Source organism: Diaphorina citri, unplaced genomic scaffold (genome assembly GCF_000475195.1).
Source record: "Diaphorina citri unplaced genomic scaffold, Diaci psyllid genome assembly version 1.1 scaffold1490, whole genome shotgun sequence".
Lineage (NCBI taxonomy): Eukaryota > Metazoa > Arthropoda > Insecta > Hemiptera > Psyllidae > Diaphorina > Diaphorina citri.
In genome coordinates, this window is record NW_007378916.1 from 38822 (window position 1) to 62052 (window position 23231).

The window sequence follows — 23231 nt, forward strand, 5'->3', positions numbered from 1 at the left end:
TCACTCGGCTAGTTAAGCTGTGTCCACACATAGTCGATGCCGTAGATCGACGTCGACTGAAACCGTACACTGCCTCGACAACATAGATTCACGATCGACAGTGTGGACGCAGCTTAATAGCATCATCCTATCTGACTACGCGACGGTCCAAGGATGCAATACTTACGTATGACGGTCAAATTGACTTTGGAGTTCCTGGTGGGCGATTTCTTGAAGTCGACCCGACACCTGTATGTGCCTCCATCGGAGTCTCGGATATTGTCGATCCTCAGATAAGCAGGAGAATCGTCGTATTTGAAGAAGCCTCGATCTGTCAGATCTTTGTCCGACCAATGCTTAGCCTGTTCTGTCTTGCCACGCATGTCATAACTGAAACAGAACCATCAAAATCATGTGTTATAGTATCACTCGGCTAGTTAAGCTGTGTCCACACCGACTGAAACCGTAAACTGCCTCGACAACATAGATTCACGATCGACAGTGTGGACGCAGCTTAATAGCATCATCCTATCTGACTACGCGACGGTCCAAGGATGTCCAGAATAATCAGAATACATAAGGACATAGGACAATTTCTTGTCCTTCAAATAACATGAATACAGTGTTGTCATTGTCCTCTATTACAGCGGAACTTGCCTGCATTGCTTTCCCTTCACAGTTTCTACCCCGTAGACACAATACCTCGTTCTGAAATAAAACGACAACAATGTAAAGATAAAGCAGTTACACAATTCAAGAATTTTCATCAAATTGTAATTTTCTCCGTTTCACTGCATTTTTATCAAATCCCTTCTGTTTCTTCCTCCTTCTCCATTTTATTTTGATAAAAAAAGGAACTTTTTTCGACTTTAGGGACTTTGCTTTATCCTGCTAATCGTGATAGAATAGATAGTTTACTCGTATAGCCATCTAACGATCGATTGGCTAGATCGCTAGAATACCACTTATTGGTCCTCCCGGGGGACCAATAAGTGGTCATTTCCAAACCATCTAACTTTTGTTGCCCAATGTTTTATACCTACCTATTACGTATGGTACCTATGAAATTTCATGTTCACCAAAAAGAGGTTTAATTTGAAGTAGAATTTATTGTTTCTTGAAAGTTGGTTGGCATTTTTGATAGAACTTGTTTTGCAAACAAGTAATGTCTCCTGACGTATGGCGGTATTTGTTTTCCACCTTACAGAAACCATTTTCTCTTGGCGAAAAACGTTTTGAAAATAGCTTCAATATTTTCATCGTTTGGCGGGTTTTGTACTTGGTGATGGATGGCATCAATATTTCATATCTTTTATAACAGGAACTTACATCATTATTAGAACTCAAAATCGCGATATTCAATAGAATTCTAAAACTGTTATTCAACCCCATGATAAAAGTTAGAACACCTACACAAATTGCACAATCATACTCGCTGTTTTCAGAGCTTGATTTTTGTGTAGGTGGACTATACTTCAACGCTTTTTTCTCACAATAGATCCCATCAAGTTCTAAATAAAGAGATATCATCTATCTGAAGAAGACGACGAAGAAGAAGGGCGAGAAGAAGAAGAAGAAGTAGAAGAAGAAGAAGAAAACGAAGAAAATTCAAGTGAAATCTTTAATATACTTCTAGACCACGGTCCACATGGATCGACAGAAATAACACTAAGCGTTCCCTATTCTATTCTAGATAATTTCATTTGGGGGAGAGGGGAACTTTTCCTGATTAGTTTTTAGTTCATTAAACTTGCCTCAACTTGTCTTGTCTTCTACTGCAACAGAATGTCTCGGGCTAGGGATAACATTATTGTAAGCATTTCGACCATATTTACTATTAAATAGAACTTGTTTTGCAAACAAGTTATGTCTCCTGACGTATGGCGGTATTTGTTTTCCACCTTACATAAACCATTTTCTCTTTGGCGAAAAACGTTTTGAAAACAATAGCTTCAATATTTTCATCGTTTGGCGGGTTTTGTACTTGGTGATGGATGGCATCAATATTTCATATCTTTTATAACAGGAACTTACATCAATATTAGAACTCAAAATCGCGATATTCAATAGAATTCTAAAACTGTTATTCAATCCCATGATAAAAGTTAGAACACCTACACAAATTGCACAATCATACTCGGTGTTTTCAGAGCTTGATTTTTGTGTAGGTGGACCATACTTCAACGCTTTTTTCTCACAATAGATCCCATCAAGTTCTAAATAAAGAGATATCATCTATCTATCTATATATCTATCTATCTGAAGAAGACGACGAAGAAGGAGGACGAGAAGACGAAGTAGAAGAAGAAGAAGAAGAAGAAGAAGAAGAAGAAGAAGAAGAAAACGAAGAAAATTCAAGTGAAATCTTTAATATACCTACTTCTAGACCACGGTCCACATGGATCGACAGAAATAACACTAAGCGTTCCCTATTCTATTCTAGATAATTTCATTTGGGGGAGAGGGATTTTTCGAAGCTCCTCATGAATTAGATTTAAAAGAAATCTCAAGTTTAACGAACCGGAAACAGAAGGGAGTAAAAGCTCAATTTGGAAAATCTTTCCCCCGGGGTGGCACGACATGTGGTATATCAGATAACCTTCGTCCACGCTAATAGCTGGGTTGGAGTTTCGGACATTGTTGTTCTAATGTGCGATGCAATTACCATTAAAGACAGTAAAGAGTCGAAAATGTCGAAATTCTCCAGCCTGTTTCAATTAAGACGTTATCGAGCATTGCTCTATCAAACCTCAGTTTGGAAAATCTTTCCCCCGGGGTGGCACGACATGTGATATAACAGATAGCCTTTGACAAACCGTCCACGCTAATAGCTGGGTTGGAGTTTCGGACATTGTTGTTCTAATGTGCGATGCAATTATCATTAAAGACAGTAAAGAGTCGAAAATGTCGAAATTCTCCAGCCTGTTTCAATTAAGACGTTATCGAGCATTGCTCTATCAAACCTCAGGGTTATACCCTAATATACCCTATCATAACCATAACAATAGACGAAATTCCCTAGAACGTTGTCGAATACCCTACAGGCTATGACCCTGTAATTCAAGCATTTAGCATCAAATATGAAGTACTTGACATGACTCCTCATCGTGGCCTGAACGAAGAGAATATGGTAAATGCAATAAAAGGTAAAGACAAGACAAGAGCCAAAAGCTCTCTAGCGAGAAATATCCAGGGAGGAGAACTTTTAAGGCAGAATAGAATGGAGAAAGAGGAGAGAAACGAGAGAAGTCGGAAAATATGAGGGATTGCGAGAAGTGAGAATAATGAATGCTGAAAAGTATGTACATAATGGGGAGCTAACGGGTAATAATTGCATTCAAATGTACAGCTTGGGGATGGGAGAGAAGAGGAGAAGGAGAGAAGAGGAGGCGTCCAGTGATGTTTATGGGAGAGAGGGAAAAGTACATGAAGCATTCAAATTAGAGTAGAGTAGTGCGTGTGGTATTCATAAGGAGCTGTTCATGCGAATCATTTCATTATTTATTTCATGAAGGGGCAGGGGCGGGGTGCCTACAAGGTGTTTCAAGTTTTTCTGTTTGCTGAGCTTCGTTGTCAACTAAATACCGCAGGTATCAACAGAATCTATGTATAGGATCAGAAAAAGGTACATACTTCTACGGTCGACCGAGATCGAATGGATTTTGGTGGAATAAAACAAGTTTTCAGTATGAACTGTGGACGTGTCTTAGTTGATGTCGATCGACATCCGACAGTGTGGACTCACCTTTATAATCATGCACTAATTTTACCTTTACTGATATAACTTTTACGGTAGAAAATCGAAGATAAGGAAAAGTAAAATTACAAATGAAGAAAAAAAGTTTATGAATGAAATCTCCGATCAAAGAAGGGATTACGGGAATCTAAAACAATGACCTACCTACTCTCAATCAAAATAAACGGGAATGTCTTCAGTTTATGACGTTTTGAGACCAAAAAATTTATACTACGAGGATTATTATCAATTTGAAAAATTGGAGAAAGGATGAAAAAAGAAATCCAATAAAAAATTCTGGATATAAAGAATCTGAAGTAGCGCTAACCCTTTTACGAGTGGAGATATTCGAGTAAAAATAAAAGTACAAACAAGATAAAAATACCATTTTCTCTCTATTGAAGCAATACTTAAAACAAGAGAGGATACCTACACCTACAGAAGAAATAAACAAATGGAGGAAAACAAGGCAAAACAAATACGAGATATTCAGATGGTCAGAAAATGGTGGGGATATCAAAAATTACCTTTTTTTGCCAGGACAGTCTGTGTTATTTAAGTTAGAATGTCATATAGACTTACTAGGGATGGTAATTTTGTAAACGTTAGAGCATCCTTTACTATCCGAATGATGTTAAAGTTAAAATTTATCTATGGTTAGTGTCATAATCGGCTTACTGTTTTCTGAGACGTAGACATGGGTTAAATAATAAAAACAAAGGCCATGGGTACTTGGATTAGGCACATTAAACCTTTCAGTATCCAGTATAATCTTGAAGTCCACTTTTAATACATCTCTCTAATTCTTGACAGAATAATTCTTGACAGCAGAATAGGAATGGGGAAGATAGCGTTTGAGAAAGTCAAGGATCTACTGACCACAAGAAGGATACCGCTGAAGCTGAGGAAGAGATACTAGCGACCTAGCACTTAGGGGGCAAGCTGGCATCCAAGCTAACTGGACTGGCCCTCTTAATGACTTCATGGAGGAGAAAAACCACCAGATCACCACGTTTTAATGGCTGCGACGTATTAAGCAGAAATTCCAAACCGTTCTCGAGACGATTTCCGAATGAGTACTTGGCTTCCGTTTTCACACGAAGGGTTTTTCAAGGAGAGAGATTAGACGAGAAGAAGAAGAAAAGAGTGTAGAGGTCAGGGGTGGAGAGAGCAGGAAAAAAGGAAGAAAAAGAGGACGAAAAGGGAATAGTAAGAGGAAATAAATGAAAGAACACGAAGAAGAAGAAGAAAAAGGGGACGGAAAGAGGGAAAATAAGGACTAGAAGAAACTAGTAAGAGGCGGAGGTGGAGAAGGAAGAGGAGGAGAAGGAGGAGGAGGTTAAGGAGGTAGAAGAGAACAATAGAGTAGTTCTTATTGTCACTTCCATGCTTATCTTTCATCAGACAGAAGGAAATCTAGGAACTTTTCCTGATTAGTTTTTAGTTCATTAAACTTGCCTCAACTTGTCTTGTCTTCTACTGCAACAGAATGTCTCGGGCTTTGCGACCTCTCTGTCTTGTCACTAATTTATGAGTCACACTGTTAGTATTCAGCCGAGAGGGTTTATGACTCAGTTTATAAACAAAAATTGTGTTAAATTCCAGGCTTCAAATTTGATTCGATGGGTTTTGAGGAAGTGTTATAAAATGAGTTTAACCCAAGTTCAGTTTAAAAAATAAAACCCCTCGAAAAAACCTTGTATTGGGATACTTGCTTCTTGGGATGAACATTGAACAATTGTGTTAAATTCCAGGCTTCAGATTTGACTCGATGGTTTTTGGTGTTATAAAATGAGTTTAACCCAAGTTCAGTTTAAAAAATAAAACCCCTCGAAAAAACCTTGTATTGGGAATTGGGATACTTGCTTCTTGGGATGATAAATTTAAAACCGAGAGTGATATATTTTATTTTATGAACTGTAAAATCCCAACTTAACTTTCAAATGAAGCAATGCACACTGTGTGCGGGTGGATCCATCCAGCTAATCGAAATTCTTGGGATGATAAATTTAAAACCGAGAGTGATATAATTTATTTTATGAACTGTAAAATCCCAACTTAACTTTCAAATGAAGCAATGCACACTGTGTGCGGGTGGATCCATCCAGCTAATCGAAATTGATGACATTCTTTTTTTAAAAAATAAACTTTTCAAATTAACTTTTTCCAAGTGAATTTAAGTTTTTTAAGTCGAAAGTATACTCGTAGGGTACCTACTATACCCATAAACTTTTTTAATTTTTTATGGAACATCTTTTTTGCTAGCTTTAAGGTAAAAAAGGTTTTTCCTCTTCCTCTATTATAAATAAATTTTTTCTTTGTTTTAAAGAGTATTAATAATAATTTATTTAACTTAATTTTATTTAAAAATGATAAAATGTTTTAAGATTTTTCCTTTATAATTATAAATGAATTTTACTTTCAGTCTGGGCACTAAACAGAGTATACATATTACTTGAGGGACTTTCAGTCAAAACTGATCTACGTCTCACTCCTAAACCCTAAACCTCTTGCTAATCATATTTAAGGAAGAGTGCGTCAAAAGGTTTCCATACTCGTTGTTTAGCTGTGGAGAACTTGGGCTGACTTATGCCCGATTTTACCACAGGGAGTTTTCAGTGAATCCTGTGTAAATCAAATCTGGGTTATCGATAGGTGTTGATAAAGTTAAAATTATAGAAAACCAATTAATTCTAGATAAACGTTTCCCGAGTGGAGGTCATCTTTGAATCGATTTCGTGAGTGCTCTTTTGTGTCCACAGTTCAGGTGACTATAAAACAGAGCTCTGGACAGGGAAGAAAGCATTTCCAACAAGGGAGTGATGCCTCTTCCATTCTTTTTCCCCTTTCCCTGTTCTTTTCTCTAGACGGAAAATAATGCCTCTACAATATGTTAGATCGTAAGATGGCCAGTTCTCGTTCGAATGGACTCTGGAGCTTTCTGTTCCTGCTTATGAAACGGCATTCTACTTATGTCGACCTACTTCATAAATAGCTTGGAATATTCGAAAAGGTCCGTCGCATCATATAGCGTTGGTAATGAAACGAGCGAATCAGAATTCTGCTCGGAACTTGGAGTGTTTATTTGATATTTATAACACAACAGATGAATGAGATAAATGGGTTTCTATAGAGCTATAGACAGAAAAGTAATAATAATGTGCGCGTTGTCCACATTCCTGTTATATTATGCTTGTTATATCGTGTTGTTATAACTATTTGTGAGCTCTCTGCCATGAGCTTGAGAACTGACCCCAACTACCTACTCAACTGGTCTTTTTTTTTTGCAAGCGAACATCAGATGCAGTTGAATGCAACTTGTCTGCATCCAGAAAAACGCTGAAACAGAGGCTAAAGCTGTGTCCACACATAGTTGATGCCGTCGATCGAGGGTCAAGGCAGTGTAAGGTTTCAGTCGACATCGATCGACGGCGTCGACTGTGTGTGGACGCAGCTAAAACCTGATAAAATCTCATTAGAAGTATGATGTAATTTGATGCAGTAACCTTTTAGCCCTCGCACCACCAATGAGAGGTCTTCTTATAAAATTTGTGTTCGTCAGTGCAATCTTAAAAGTGATGTCCAGCAGGATTTCTGACTGTTCTGCCATGAGCTTGAGAACTGACCCCAACTACCTACTAAACTGGTCTTTTTTTTGCAAGCGAACATCAAATGCAGTTGAATACAACTTGTCTGCATCCAGAAAAACGCTGAAACAGAGGCTGTGTCCACGTCCACACATAGTTGACGCCGTCGATCGAGGGTGAATCTATGCTGTCAAGGCAGTGTAAGCTTTCAGTCGACATCGATCGACGGCGTCGACTAAGTCTGGACGCAGCTAAAACCTGATAAAATCTCATTAGAAGTATGATGTAATTTGATGCAGTAACCTTTTAGCCATTCCCTCGCACCACCAATGAGAGGTCTTCTTATAAAATTTGTGTTCGTCAGTGCAATCTTAAAAGTGATGTCCAGCAGGATTTCTGACTGTCAATGTTCTCGATAATATGGATTATGGATGGAACAAATGTTTCCTACTTTCCTAATGTTGTTCGTTTCTTACGCCTAGTCCACACTTGACGTGTTCATGTCTGATACCACCTACCTTGTATACCAACATAAGAAGTTACCATATGGTCGTAGCAGATCTTGTGCAGTGAATACCTTTTTATTATCACAAGCATCCGTACGATCGACCCCCCTCCGATATTTAATTCCTTAATTATAGGGTTTCAAGACCCGAAATTGATACCTCGAGCATTTTTGATGTCTTTATTAATTCTCGAAGTTTGGTAGAAAAAAACCTGCGTTTTTTTTTGGTTAGTGTAAAACCAGGGATCCCGAAATGCTATTTACGTGTGCACTAACGTTTCTGTAGGTACCTATCTATTGAATGTTGATTCTATACAGTAGGAGGAATGTTAAGCTGTCCTGAAGTTTACACCTCTGCACATTATGAGAATTTTACACACTTACGCAGGTAACCTCCCAAATTTCGAAGAATCGACCAAGCGATATTTCAGCTTTTGATTTTCAATTTCTTAAAACTTGCTCATTTTCTTTTCAAATTGCAATCTAGCACACCAGTTTTCTCTCCCTACCCAGAGGGAGGTTTCTCCGAACTTGGTTTGTGTTTTTGGTGTTCACAATACTTGAACAAGTTTTAATAGCGTCTACTCCCGTCAGACCACAAATGTTTTTCTCGGGAAGTTCCCATTATAATGTGAAAAACCCCCCATTTATTTCTCTCTTCTTTTGGTGTTCACAATAATTGAACAAGTTTTAAGTAATAGCGTCTACTCCCGTCAGACCACAAATGTTTTTCTCGGGAAGTTCCCATTATAATGTGAAAAACCCCCCATTTATTTCTCTCTTTATTTTTTCGGGTAAAATTATTGCAAGCTTCATTTGAATGCAAATCTACCACGAGCGTTTTCCCTGGTGAAAAGTTACTGTCCTGTTTTATGTGTATAAAAGTTGTTCTAGTTCACATTCGGTTACCATTGTTATTTTAATGATTTCTCTCTTGCTAATCTTTGAACTTTTTCAAAAATTCAGAATCCAGTACGCATATTACCCAGGTGGCGTATACGTTAATAAAATATAGTATTTTTTTTCTGTTAAAAAAATAATGAAAAAAGTTCAAAAGCTCCTGGCTTTTTAGAGAAAACTGTTTGTGTGATGGGACGTTTTTTGTTTTGTTTGTTTTTCAGTACGCATATTACCCAGGTGGCGTATACGTTAATAAAATATAGTATTTTTCTCTGCTAAAAAAATAATGAAAAAAGTTCAAAAGCTCCTGGCTTTTTAGAGAAAACTGTTTGTGTGATGGGACGTTTTTTGTTTTGTTTGTTTGTTTGTTTTATTTGTTAATGCATAAAGGCGGGGTACATTTTGCTGGGAGATATAGATAAATACGTAATCCATTGAGTCATTCATCCATAACAGTCGAAACATATTGGATTATTTTCCATTAAAAAATTTGGTATACGAATGCACTTTCAAAAAGTGTCCATGAGACCATCATCCAAAGAAAGTGTCAAGACACCCTACCCTGGTAGAACTGAAAACGTTTCTCCTCGTTTGAACTCTCGTGCTCACATATAAAGAACGGGATCTCCTTATGAACTCTGTCTTGTGATAACAATCCTAAACCCGAGTCAAAAGTCACGTTCATACGTGCACGCCGTAATGTGTGATAAACTGGATCCGCATAATTTATATGCTGGATTGCTACCACTCACCCCCTGACTGGAACTTTCGTTTCTCCGCTTTGGTGTGGTCTCCGTGTGTGTTTAACTCGAGACCTCGGAGCTTCGGACTTGTATGGTAAACATTGCTTTCTGTATTCTGTCTTTTCTACCGTCCTTCGTTCTTCTTTCATGCTGTCAGCACATAGCGGAATATTTCCCATTTCTCCTCCCTGTTTTCCTAGCGCTCTTTGTTTCACCTGGCGTTTCATCTCTGCCTTTGTGTTAGGTCTCTATCTTTTCATCTCAGGTCACTGGGTATTGTCTACGCATGGTAGTTTATGTTTGGTGTTCTTTTAAAAATTGGACGTAGGAGAAAGACGCTACCATATTTGAACTTTCCGATCAGCCGTATTAAATTCCAGAGCTCATTTCAATTTTACTTCTAATCCCCAAGGTTTCGTGAAGTAATGATTACTTCTACTCAATTGAGCAGGGAGTTCATCGAGTGAGCATTTTCCAATGGTATTTTCTGGACATTAAGGTTTCTGCTTTTAATCCATATTAAATTCCAGAGCTCATTTCAATTTTATTTCTAATCCCCAAGGTTTCGTGAAGTAATCATTACTTCTACTCAATTGAGCAGGGAGTTCATCGAGTGAGCATTTTCCAATGGTATTTTCTGGACATTAAGGTTTCTGCTTTTAATCCGGTTTGATATTGAAAGCAATAATTTCATTTTGACTCGGGGGAAAAGCAATATAATAGGAATATGGGCCTTGGAGAGTTCAGAGTTTTTAGACATGGTTGACCCCCCTTATTATAGAGAGCGAGGAAAGCGAATGTTATGTTTGTCAATCCCCTCTCCCTCCTCCTCCTCCTCCTCACAAATTATATTAGTTTGCCCTTATACACAAATATTTGCTTGCGTACATTTTCCCTCTTCCCATGTTTTGATTACATTTTTGAGGGAATTACGCTGAAAACTTTTCACTGTTCCCCTTCCTTGACTCACTTTTTTTTCCGGAAACTCTCCTCACAAATTATATTAGTTTGCCCTTATACACAAATATTTGCTTGCGTACATTTTCCCTCCTCCCATGTTTTGATTACATTTTTGAGGGAATTACGCTGAAAACTTTTCACTGTTCCCCTTCCTTGACTCACTTTTTTTTCCGGGAACTTTCATGTCCCTGTGTACCTCCGATGTGTACGGTAACCCACCTGTATAGTTCTGTATACACTTTTTCTATTTAATCAGATGAATGTCCTAATTTCAATTTTTCGGGGGACCAAATCAGTTCTGGCTCTTTGTATATTTATTGGTTCAAAATCCCAGCAGCATTCTACTTGTGAGTGTTAATTCTAGAAATTTTCACCTGCTGAGATCATAAGTTAGAACAATAGTATTGTTTCAGCATGCACCACCATACTATGCTGAATGCAATACCTATTTTACTATCAATAACTCAAAATCAAATCATTTTTCTCTCTCCCCATTCAACTCTGTTGCAATCATAAACAAAATGGAATTTATTGTTGCATAAAGGGAGGAAAAGAGTAGAAAGCTGCATCTCATTTGAGACGGATAGATGTTGTATAGAAACAGAATGGAGATTCTGTTTAGTTAATCTCTTTGCTTGTGAGTGCTACACCTGTTCCTAGGAAATTATTGGAGAACAAATTGATTAAAATCAAACCTGACGGAGGAAGACAAAAACGTCGTTTCAAGTTTGATTACAAGATGGAATGCCCTGAGGACAAGGATTGAGGATCTTACTTTCCTCCTATGGTTCCACAAGCCATGCTCGATTAATCACTGAGCCAACTGATCTGTGAATCATCGTATGGGTTGATAATGAGATCAAGAAGTCCTGATCACTTGAAGACCAACGTAGCGTGACTAAGTAAAGAGAACTGTAAGTTGGTCCAATGGTTAGTGGTTACATGCTCGCTTGAAATGCAAAAATCTTGGTTCCATCCCGTTAGCTGGTAAACGTACGAGTATGTTATCATTTTCCAGTGTAAGCACTTGGAAGGAATATGTTCATCTTTGTGCTCCTAGTTTTTCGATCCAGACCTTTTTTTCTGTTGTTTGATGCTTTGACAGATTTTGATTTTGTGGATTCGACCAGTTGCTCCTTTCTGAGAAAACCGAGACACCAGTTACGAGTCACATTCGGGGTAGGAACACCTGAACTCTGAACTAAACAGACGGAGACTAGCATTCTGAATTTCTGATCATCTAATTTAATCAATAGATAGGTTGTATACCTACACATCGTCTACACACTGGTACATAACATGGGATAAGGCTAGATACATAAAACAAGTTATAAGAAAAGTGCCCATATCTTCTACCGTATAAATACTCCATGTTATAAGTACTCCTATGTGTTGCGAAGTCCTGTATAGGTTGATAATGAGATCAAGAAGTCCTGATCACTTGAAGACCAACGTAGCGTGACTAAAGAGAACTGTTGGTCCAATGGTCACATGCTCGCTTGAAATGCAAAAATCTTGGTTCCATCCCGTTAGCTGGTAAACGTACGAGTATGTTATCATTTTCCAGTGTAAGGACTTGGAAGGAATATGTTCATCTTTGTGCTCCTAGATTTTCGATCCAGACGTCCAGACCTTTTTTTTCCTGTTGTTTGATGCTTTGACAGATTTTGTGGATTCGACCAGTTGCTCCTTTCTGAGAAAACCGAGACACCAGTTACGAGTCACATTCGGGGTAGGAACACCTGAACTCTGAACTAAACAGACGGAGACTAGCATTCTGAATTTCTGATCATCTAATTTAATCAATAGATAGGTTGTATACCTACACATCGTCTACACACTGGTACATAACATGGGATATGGCTAGATACATAAAACAAGTTATAAGAAAAGTGCCCATATCTTCTACCGTATAAATACTCCATGTTATAAGTACTCCTATGTGTTGCATTAGGTACAGCTTATTAGTATGTCGTATACATATAAAATATTGACTGGATATTTCATGGTGTTGGTTTCTTCTTGGTTGGATTGTACGCGTTCACCCACAAAATCTTTAACTTTGCCAGCATCATGGTTTAATGCATGCGGTATGCTTGTGAACTTGGTACAACTTTCAGAGAAATCTTGTTTGTGTTAGGAAGTCATTGTGACCAAATAAGGCTGGAGTGTGGCCTCATGCCTGGTCTTTATGCCTTTTAAGTTATCTTACTATTAGAAAATAATGTTGTTTTCTGCTGTTGATGATGTATTGTGTGTATATTAGCGCGAAGTTAATGACTGGAATTTCAAATTTGATGAACCACTTCGTTGTCTTCGGGAGAAATCTTGTTTGTGTTAGGAAGTCATTGTGACCAAATAAGGCTAGAGTGTGGCCTCATGCCTGGTCTTCATGCCTTTTAAGTTTATCTTACTATTAGAAAATAATGTTGTTTCTGCTGTTGATGATGTATTGTGTGTATATTAGCGCGAAGTTAATGACTGGAATTTCAAATTTGATGAACCACTTCGTTGTCTTCGGAGAGCATGAATTTTTGTTGGAATTTCGACCGTTGACGTGTACTTACATGATGTTAGGTGTTGGAACCATGATGCTCGCTTCACCGAGAATACTGTCATAATTTTATCGTGTTTGTATCAAATTGTAATATCGGTATGGAAGAATAGTTGAGCTCTCCCTGAGATTACTCAGCTGTCTTTTTCATCCTTACCAATATACCTTGTATTCCTTGGATTCTTGTTCAAAAGCCTGGTGAATTCCTCAATAAATAACCAACCCATTTCATCAAAACATTAATGAACAAATGACCATACTTCCATGTATTTCACATCTACTGCTCATGCAATCCTGACCAAGCACTCTTTCAATAACAATGTTCCAATCAATAGAGTGATCTTGTTACGGATCTGGTCTGGTTGCAGTCTATTGTGTGGATAACAATGTGGTAGTCAAATCTCTTTGATATAATGTTCTATCTTTTTCTTCCGTTCTTTTTGCTCCTTGACCCAATTTCGTTTATGCTAACAGGAAGATACTATGCCAAGAGGTTTTTTTTTCTATCAGATCAGGCAATCTTGTCAACTTGAGGTCAAGAGTAAAGACAAAAGTGGCTTTTCCGGTACGTACAATTTTGTCCCAAATTCGTCTCTCCCTCGACTTTTTCCCAACAAAATTACATGTTATATTTTTGCTATCGTTGTATTTTTTATTTCAGAACAATTCGAACAAATTGGAAATCATAATAATAAATCAAAAGTGTAATGTATATTTTTTTAACGCTGAAAAGAAAATCAGAAACTAGATGTAGAGGTACGGGTGTGTCGAACGCGTGGAGAAAAATGACAAAAAAGTCTTGAACAAAAAACGTAATAATGTTGAAAAGTGTTCAAGTGAAGTGTAAATTGAGGAGTGTTCCTGTAGCTGAAACGAAGTATTCCCAAATTCATCTCTCCCTCGACTTTTTCCCAACAAAATTACATGTTGTATTTTTGCTATCGTTGTATTTTTTATTTTAGAACAATTCGAACAAATTGGAAATCATAATAATAAATCAAAAGTGTAATGTATATTTTTTTTTAACGCTGAAAAGAAAATCAGAAACTAGATGTAGAGGTACGGGTGTGTCGAACGCGTGGAGAAAAATGACAGAAAAGTCTTGAACAAAAAACGTAATAATGTTGAAAAGTGTTCAAGTGAAGTGTAAATTGAGGAGTGTTCCTGTAGCTGAAACGAAGTAGAAGAGTATACCTATCCTATGAACAGGATCAGCTTGGTGGACTTGGAGTGATGTTGCGTGATATCCACTCCCTTCCAGCCTTCCTTAATATTACTATTCAGGGAAGAAGCTTATGATGTTTAAGGGCGGATCTTACTATGGTGAAAAGCGCCATTTGCGAACTCGAAAATGGATTGAAGATTGGATATTACTAGGTATTCAGGGAAGAAGCTTATGATGTTTAAGGGCGGATCTTACTATGGTGAAAAGCGCCATTTGCGAACTCGAAAATGGATTGAAGATTGGTTATAGGTACTCCTATGTGTTGCATTGGATACAGCTTATTAGTATGTCGTATCGTATACATATAAAATATTGACTGGATATTTCATGGTGTTGGTTTCTTCTTGGTTGGATTGTACGCGTTCACCCACAAAATCTTTAACGTATCTCGTAAGTACACACTTGAAAATGGTCAATCGTCAATTGATTACTTAAAATTTCAAGTAAAGGTAAAAGGAGGGATGATGGCATTGGGCAAATAGAGTAAGTATAAAATGTTTGAATATTGTATCTCGTAAGTACACACTTGAAAATGGTCAATTGTCAATTGATTACTTAAAATTTCAAGTAAAGGTAAAAGGAGGGATGATGGCATTGGGCAAATAGAGTAAGTATAAAATGTTTGAAGATGAAATCTTTAAGAATACCCTGTATGGAATTGTGTAGGTACAAAATGTATACAGCTTCTACCTACATAACATTGGTATTTATTTACCTAAGGGAGAAGTAAAGACACGAGAATGAGGTGGGCGCATAGAACGAGAAAGTACAAAAGGAGAGGGACGGGAAAAACAGGAAGGAGTGAAAAATGACTCATGCAATATGTTATAGGCTACAAAAACGAAGGGAAAATTTGTACAATAAGAACGTAACGGAGAGGTACATAGATGTCCCCAAGTACTGAAGATGCATGCCAAAGTTTTCAACGGGGTGTGAGCTAAATATTGTCTTATGTACCCAATACCCATGTAGTTAACATGTTCACAGATATGTTGGAGGTATAGTATTGCTATTCAGAGTTGGCAGTTGAATACCTTATTGCAGGAAAGGGAGGAAGGGGTCCTCGGAAAATCATCACGAGCTTCCAAGTTTTTGCCAAGTTTATTTGGAAAATTTTCTGCTCCTTTTGGCTTCGACTATTTCCTTTTTCGCGAAAAAACTTACGTGAATAATAATAATAGACTCTTGAGTGGAATGTAACCACTAGGTGAGGTTAACGCCAGAAGCATTCTCTACCGCCTAACCCTTAGTTAGAGCTCAATTATTATGTGGTCAAATTCTCAAATAAATGAGGATAAAATTCCATGCCTCGACTGAGATCGAAGCCACGCCCTCCTTCTTACCAGGCGAGCGTCTTGACCACTACTCAGGTTTCAAATTTTTTGAATGGATTTTTCAAGAAGTGCCAACTGTGACTGCAAACAGTGTAACGTCTTTAGAAGTTTAGATGCACATCATGAGATAAATCGTAACGGAGGGAAAAAGAAAATGGGAAAGCTGCCGGTTTATCCTAACATTGTACAATTTCAAGGGGGAAACCCAAACAAACCCTCCCCGAGCTCATGCAAAATGGAAAAGTCAGAAATAAAATGAAGGAGAAATCATTATTTCTTTTGTTGGGGAGTTTCGTGTAAATAAGTAAGCACGAAGTTAGTTATTGTGGTGTTTGAGGAAAAACTATACTTGGATCATAGCCCTGAAATTTTGCACCTACTGATAACTTCTTATAATGAGACATGAGACTGCAAATTGATGTTCTATGGCCGTTAACAGTTAGCAATCTAAAGAAATGAAATTTAAAACTATAAAATAAGGACCTAAGCCGTTTACCAAAATCCGAGACAAAGAGCTGCTAATTAAGATGTTTGTATTTGTAAGTTTACAGAAGAATAGGTACCTCGAAAACCAAAACACGATGTCCGTCCATTCCAGTGAAACATCCTTGTCAGGGAAAAAAAACCCTCTGTTTAACCAGAGTGAGATTTGAGTTGACCACGGTGATCTAATCAGTTTGCGGGCGGGAAAACCACAAGTTTTAAACACAAGGAAAATGCTGACAAAATGGATGTTCTATGGCCGTTCACAGTTAGCAATCTAAAGAAATTAAATTTAAAACTATAAAATAAGGATCTAAGCCGTTTACCAAAATCCGAGACAAAGAGCTGCTAATTAAGATGTTTGTATTTGTAAGTTTACAGAAGAGTACTTAGGTACCTCGAAAACCAAAACACGATGTCCGTCCATTCCAGTGAAACATCCTTGTCAGGGGTAAAAAAAACCCCTGTTTTACCAGAGTGAGATTTGAGTTGACCACGGTGATCTAATCAGTTTGCGGGCGGGAAAACCACAAGTTTTAAACACAAGGAAAATGCTGACATAAAAAGGATTCTCTCTGGCTTTGAGCTCTGACCAGAAAGTGTTGAGTTACATCACCTGCTCTGTGCTCTCATTTCTCATAATATCCCACGCTTATTGTTGGGGCCCCTTGTGCAGGCTACACCACAAACTTCAGTGTAAATCTGTTTGCAGACAAATCATCAAGCATGGAGCTACAAACATCCTGATGTTAACAGTTCTGTCCTGTTTAAATAAAACAGTGCACTGTTTGATATTTCATTTCCCTGCTTTTAGTAACGGGTTCAGGAAAACAACGGATCTCAGGGGGTTTTTCCTCGGAATTTTACTTTGAAACTGAGATGTTAGATCAAGGAAGTAGAGTCAAGTACCATTGTTCTATTGACAAGACCCCGAGTGGCCTTTTCTCTCCCATCTTATTATAAAAGAGTTTTTTTCTCTGTGGATTTGCAAATGAGAATCCGCCTGTTTGACCCATGCATAAATGTCATGTTTTTTTTTTTTTTTTTTTTTTTTTTTTTTTTAAAAAAACAGTTCTGTCCTGTTTAAATAAAACAGTGCACTGTTTGATATTTCATTTCCCTGCTTTTAGTAACGGGTTCAGGAAAACAACGGATCTCAGGGGGTTTTTCCTCGGAATTTTACTTTGAAACTGAGATGTTAGATCAAGGAAGTAGAGTCAAGTACCATTGTTCTATTGACAAGACCCCGAGTGGCCTTTTCTCTCCCATCTTATTATAAAAGAGTTTTTTTCTCTGTGGATTTGCAAATGAGAATCCGCCTGTTTGACCCATGCATAAATGTCATCTATGTTTTTTTTTTTTTTTTTTAAAAAAAAATAAAACTCCTTTAATTGGATGGTCTTAGTAACGTATTATTATTGCTTTTTTATTGCTCTTTCTATTTACAAATCCTATTACAAATTGTCTATTTGCACAGTAATATAATTGTGACTTTTAGCAAGTAAAGCTAAAACCCACATAATTGTCCCCTCTCAACCCCAATACCTACTTTTTCTTCTCCTCTTCCTTTTCGTCTGTCTCCTCCTCCTCTTGTTCTTCTATTTTCTTTTGTGCGCTTTATCTGTCTGTCTCGCCTGTACTTGGTTTATTTTGAAAGAGAAAATTTGTTATGTGGGTAGCTAACATCAGTGGGTAGATCCTTTATTTTTCCATTATCATACCTATCTACCTATTGAAAAATTCACCTTTGTGATAAGTTCATATCTTTTGGATTTTTGGAGGAACTCGAAAATGTCTGAATTAAAGTTGTCTTGTGTAGGTAATGATTCCATCTGTAGAATGTAGGAACCATGGTAAAGCAGGATCAACGCATGTGATAAACTGGATCCGCATAATTTATATGCTGGATTGCTACCACTCACCCCCTGACTGGAACTTTTGGTTTTTTCGCTTTGGTGTGGTCTCCGTGTGTGTTTAACTCGAGACTTCTGAGCTTCGGACTTGTATGGTAAACATTGCTTTCTGTATTCTGTCATTTCTATCGTCCTTCGTTCTTCTTTCATGCTGTCAGCACATAGCGGAATATTTCCCAATTCTCCTCCCTGTTTTCATAGCGCTCTTTGTTTCACCTGGCGTTTCATCTCTGCCTTTGTGTTAGGTCTCTATCTTTTCATCTCAGGTCACTGGGTATTGTCTACGGCCCCCTTTTTTCACCTAATACTACCTACAAGAAGGAAAGTAATGTATTTGCTCTACATTTGTCCTTCACCTTGTGAGGATGATACAACTTGGTAGTTTGTGTGTGGTCTACTCTACAGTCGAACCTGTCGAAGTGGGAAACTGGATAACTGGGGAAAAAATCGTGGCCCCTTCAATCCTTCATGGCAACCTCTCTAAGTAGGACACTTTTTTTAACTGGGAAACCTGGATAAGTAAGAAAAAATTGTCGGTCCCTTGGATTCCCACTTAGACAGGTTCGACTGTATGCTGTATGACGATATTGAACAATTTATTTATAAATTGTATTGAGGCTCTACAGTAATGTCGTTATCCTGCAATCCTACATAATGAAACCCAGCTTTAACAGGCATTTTATATTTTGCCACCGAAATCGAATTGTACATGGAATGAAACGCGTCATACTCATATGTACAATTGTATACGGTAGGTGTACGTATGCATGTAGATTGTAGAGGTGTGAGAATAAGGACTGTAAATAATTCCTCGTGGAAAACGTCACAACGGTGAATATTAATTACCCGCCCACCCCGTATGTAAATGTTGACGGAACATTTTTCACTTTTCCTCTTTCATGAATCTTTCAGTGAAGACACGGAATTAGATTAAACGCAAAGTTTAATTTGATTATCAACAATGTAAACACTGAGAATTAATCTAACAAACATGGCACGTGGGGACACGGGAAAGAGTTTTAATGTAATAATAAAGCAATTAACAGCATATAAAAAAAGTGTTCATAATTTAATAACAACGATGGAACAAAACAGCATTATTGGCATAGTCAAATGATGTTTATGTAGGAGTTAAGGGGATGTTAGTGCCCCCACCTCTCCCCTCCCTACCACGTTATTATGGTCTGGCAACACTGTAGTACCTTCTTTTGTCAGCAAAAAATCCCTAAAGTGTCGTTGATTTAAATAAAGTACCTACGTCATTTTAGCATTATTGGCATAGTCAAATGATGTTTATGTGGGAGTTGAGGGGATGTTAGTGGGTTAGTGCCCCCACCTCTCCCCTCCCTACCCCGTTGTTATGGTCTGGCAACACTGTAGTACCTTCTTTTGTCAGCAAAAAATCCCTAAAGTGTCGTTGATTTAAATAAAGTACCTACGTCATTTTTATCTCGAATACCTATTTGTGGAACAGACAGCAAATTACACGAATAGTCGTATATGAGCAAATTAGAGAACTATGTGTTTGATGAAAATAATTAAATATCTAATATTACGAGATTTGTATGGTTTATCCAAATATTGAGCGCTGGGTAGCCTTTGAAAATAGCATGGTAGTTGGTCATATCGATGGTTGCCAAGTTTCATAATACTCCAGTAGATCTGAAATGTTGTCTGTCCTGCGACAGGATCTTGCACTCCTCCATTGTCTGATCTTTAGCAGTTTTAAAATTCTTCTTCGCGTGCCTATCCGTTGTTGGCGATCATGGCTATTCTGACTTTGTAGGTTGCTATCCGGAACAGTTCTGCGGAGCTCCCAATATGCTTCTCAGATATTTTCGTCTCCTAAGCCCATATGTTTGTTAATTTTCTCGTCCCCCCTAACAACTCGTCCACCCTGTAACTTGTTTGCTACGCCGCTTTCTCCTCCTAGCTACTTAGAAAAACAAAACAATGTATAAAAGCATAAAAATGTCGCTAAACGTCAGGCATACGGACCGAAGGAATGTAGGGGAGGAAACTAGGAGGAAAGGGGGGAAACTAAGAAAGGGAGAACGGCGATATTCTCATAGCCCAATTTCTAAAATTGGAAAAGTTTGCCTTCTTCTTGTGTTGACTTTTCCCTTTTTTATGACACTCGAAAAAAAGACTCCTCTCTCTTAAAAGTTCCCTTTGGGGCCCGATGGACAAGAAACCTCAGTTGTGGAGTGGACTTTGGATGAGGTGCTTCGTATGAAGTCAGGAAATGAAATTCAGCTGAGTTTCTCAGGCGAGATGAACAGACATCCTTTTTGATGACTTGATTCGCATTTGTATTCACAATCACAACAGAGCTAATTTCGTTTGAGGAAGACGGAATTGACGAAGAACACCTTAACCGTCCGATGTGATGTGAAAGTTCCCAATGGATCACTGAAGGTATCCGGTGGGGTGAGAATCTGGGCAATCTTTTCCGGTCTCAATCGCGTGCTGGTTTTTCCAGCCCAGCTCGCTGCTGTTACCCAATGGAGGGTGAAACCCCTGTCACTAAAATCTTAAGCTTGCGGTTCCCTCAAAATGGGCTCGCGGTTCCCATGGGAACCGCGGTTCCCGGTTTGGCCACCCCTGTCGTATAGCAAATAGCAGCAGAATTCACAGAATCAAGCTAAACTGCAAGCAATTGAAACGGAGACTGTAGGAAGATCTGCAGAACTAGCTTCCCAATGGATCACTCAAGGTATCCGGTGGGGTGACCATCTGGGCAATCTTTTTCCGGTCTCAATCGCGTGCTGGTTTTTCCAGCCCAGCTCGCTGCTGTTACCCAATGGAGGGTGAAACCCCTGTCACTAAAATCTTTCATCATTGAGTAGCGTCATATCGATGGTTGCCAAGTTTGATAATACTGCAGTAGATCTGAACTGTTGTCTGTCCTGCGACAGGATCTTGTACTCCTCCATTGTCTGATCTTTAAGCAGTTATAAAATTCTTCTTCGCGTGCCTATCCGTTGTTGGCGATCATGGCTATTCTGACTTTATAGGTTGCTATCCGGAACAGTTCTGCGGAGCTCTGGTTGAACCATGTTCTCAGTTTGGCCTCAGGGGTTATAAAGTTAGAGCCCAGAAAAGTTATCTCAACAGAAGGCTATCAGTTCGAAAAGATGCATGGACGTGAAAGGGTTTCCAGCAGGATATACAGATACAGAAAGCTGTGTGTATTCTATCAAGACCTCCTACCAGTTTTATTTATGTTATCTGCGGAGCTCTGGTTGAACCATGTTCTCAGTTTGGCCTCAGGGGTTATAAGGTTAGAGCCCAGAAAAGTTATCTCAACAGAAGGCTATCAGTTCGAAAAGATGTGTAGACGTGAAAGGGTTTCCAGCAGGATATACAGATACAGAAAGCTGTGTGTATTCTATCAAGACCTCCTACCAGTTTTATTTATGTTATTTGCTCCAAGTGTACATTATGAGACGACACAAATGCCGAATGAAAAACAACATTCGCTTACAGGGTGCCCCTGACAGGGTGTCCCGAAGATCAGCCAATCATTGTGTACAATTTTACGTCATTAGATACTGTTTTTAAGGCTTTGTGTTAAGTGACAGGGTTCTCCTGAACGAGCTCTTCCGCCCAACCACTGATCTCTTTCACCTAAGCACGGATTACCACCCAAATGTCAATTGTTCTCCACCGCATTTCTACCGAACGAACGGAGGTAAACGTTTCCCGAGTGGAGGCCATCTTTGAATCGATTTCGTGAGTGCTCTTTTGTGTCCACAGTTCAGGTGACTATCAAACAGAGCTCTGGACAGGGAAGAAAGCATTTCCAACAAGGGAGTGATGCCTCTTCCATTCTTTTTCCCCTTTCCATGTTCTTTTCTCTAGACGGAAAATAATGCCTCTACAATATGTTAGATCGTAAGATGGCCAGTTCTCGTTCGAATGGACTCTGGAGCTTTCTGTTCCTGCTTATGAAACGGCATCCTACTTATGTCGACTTACTTCATAAATAGCTTGAAATACTCGAGGTCCGTCGCGTCATATAGCGTTGGTAATGAAACGAGCGAATCAGAATTCTGCTCGGAACTTGGAGTGTTTATTTGATATTTATAACAAACAGATGAATATTGCTCTCTTGACCTCCTCTCTGCATTTCCCTCCCATGTCCTCTCTATTTCTCCATACCAGCTCTGAAATAAAACAATATTGTTTGAATGGGAAAGAAATAATAAGAGGGAGAAAAAAAAACTGCAGCTTACAACAGCGGGAAATAAAAAAGCCCATTACAGCTTTTGGCACACATGTGAACTCAGGAGACGTCGTATAAGGTGCAGGAGGCCTGGAGGAAATTTATTGAACTTTAAAACACTACCCCGGGTATTACCTTGGCAACATTAGTCGAGAAGAAGCTAAAATAATGAACTTTTTTATTCTTCCGGGTTTCAATTGTGTGGTAAGTGCAGGTGTGACTCAGAGCCTATTCAGAATCCCGCAGGATAATGTGCCATGGACTTAGCAGATGTATAATATACATACATTGTATATCTAACACATGTGTAAGTGTGCAGAAGCTCTGAAGCCATACACAATACAAAACGACACCTTTAAAATTATAATAATAGTACTGAAAATAGAAAAACTCCAAGGTGTGACTTTCAAGTTATATCACAGAGGACTCGGAAAGTAAAGTAAGTAAATCACACCACAGAATAAACGGTAGTTATGTGACTTTAACTGCAACCGCTTCTTGAAAGATCACTGAAGGCAAAATCTTACTCGATTGGTACTTCTCAATACCACAAATAGCTTACCTGTAAATAGGCGAGGTCTGTCCCTGCTTGTACCAGATGACTAGGGACACCTTGGTAAGCTTAAATTCTAAAGAGACTGTCCGAGCATAGTTTCCGAGCAAGCTCACAGGTTACCAGAAATTGAACCTAAGATTAGCCTTACTCAATACCGCCTCTAGCTTACCTGTAGATAGGCGAGGTCTGTCCCTGCTTGTACCAGATGACCAGGGACACCTTATCATTCTCAGGAGCGGTAATGTTGCACGGAAGTTTCACTGAACCTCCTCCTACTGTTTCCGCTGTGTAGACTACCACTGAAACAGAAGAAACAAGGCGATTCGTTAAGGTGTGTCCACACATAGTCGACCGGCCGACGATCGATGTCGACTGAACCGTCCAGACTACCTCGACAAAAAATTTCACCTCGATTGATGTCGGTAGTACGTATAACAAACAGCTTTTTTGCTTCTCATAGAAATGTAAAATACACGTTTAATGCTTACATTGTCTCAACCTTTGAGGATCTACTACAAGTTCAAGCAT

At 38.6% G+C, this 23231-nt stretch overlaps 1 protein-coding gene across 1 annotated transcript; it reads right to left on the reverse strand.

Annotated features, from left to right (window-relative positions):
* Positions 1 to 122: 122 nt before the first annotated feature.
* LOC108253271 (selection and upkeep of intraepithelial T-cells protein 4-like) lies at positions 123 to 23231 on the reverse strand. Its single transcript, XM_017446918.1, has 3 exons — positions 23192 to 23231; positions 22873 to 23002; positions 123 to 369 (listed from the first exon to the last, which is right to left on the reverse strand). The coding sequence occupies exons 1-3, from the start codon at positions 23229 to 23231 to the stop codon at positions 123 to 125; spliced, it is 417 nt and encodes a 138-aa protein (XP_017302407.1).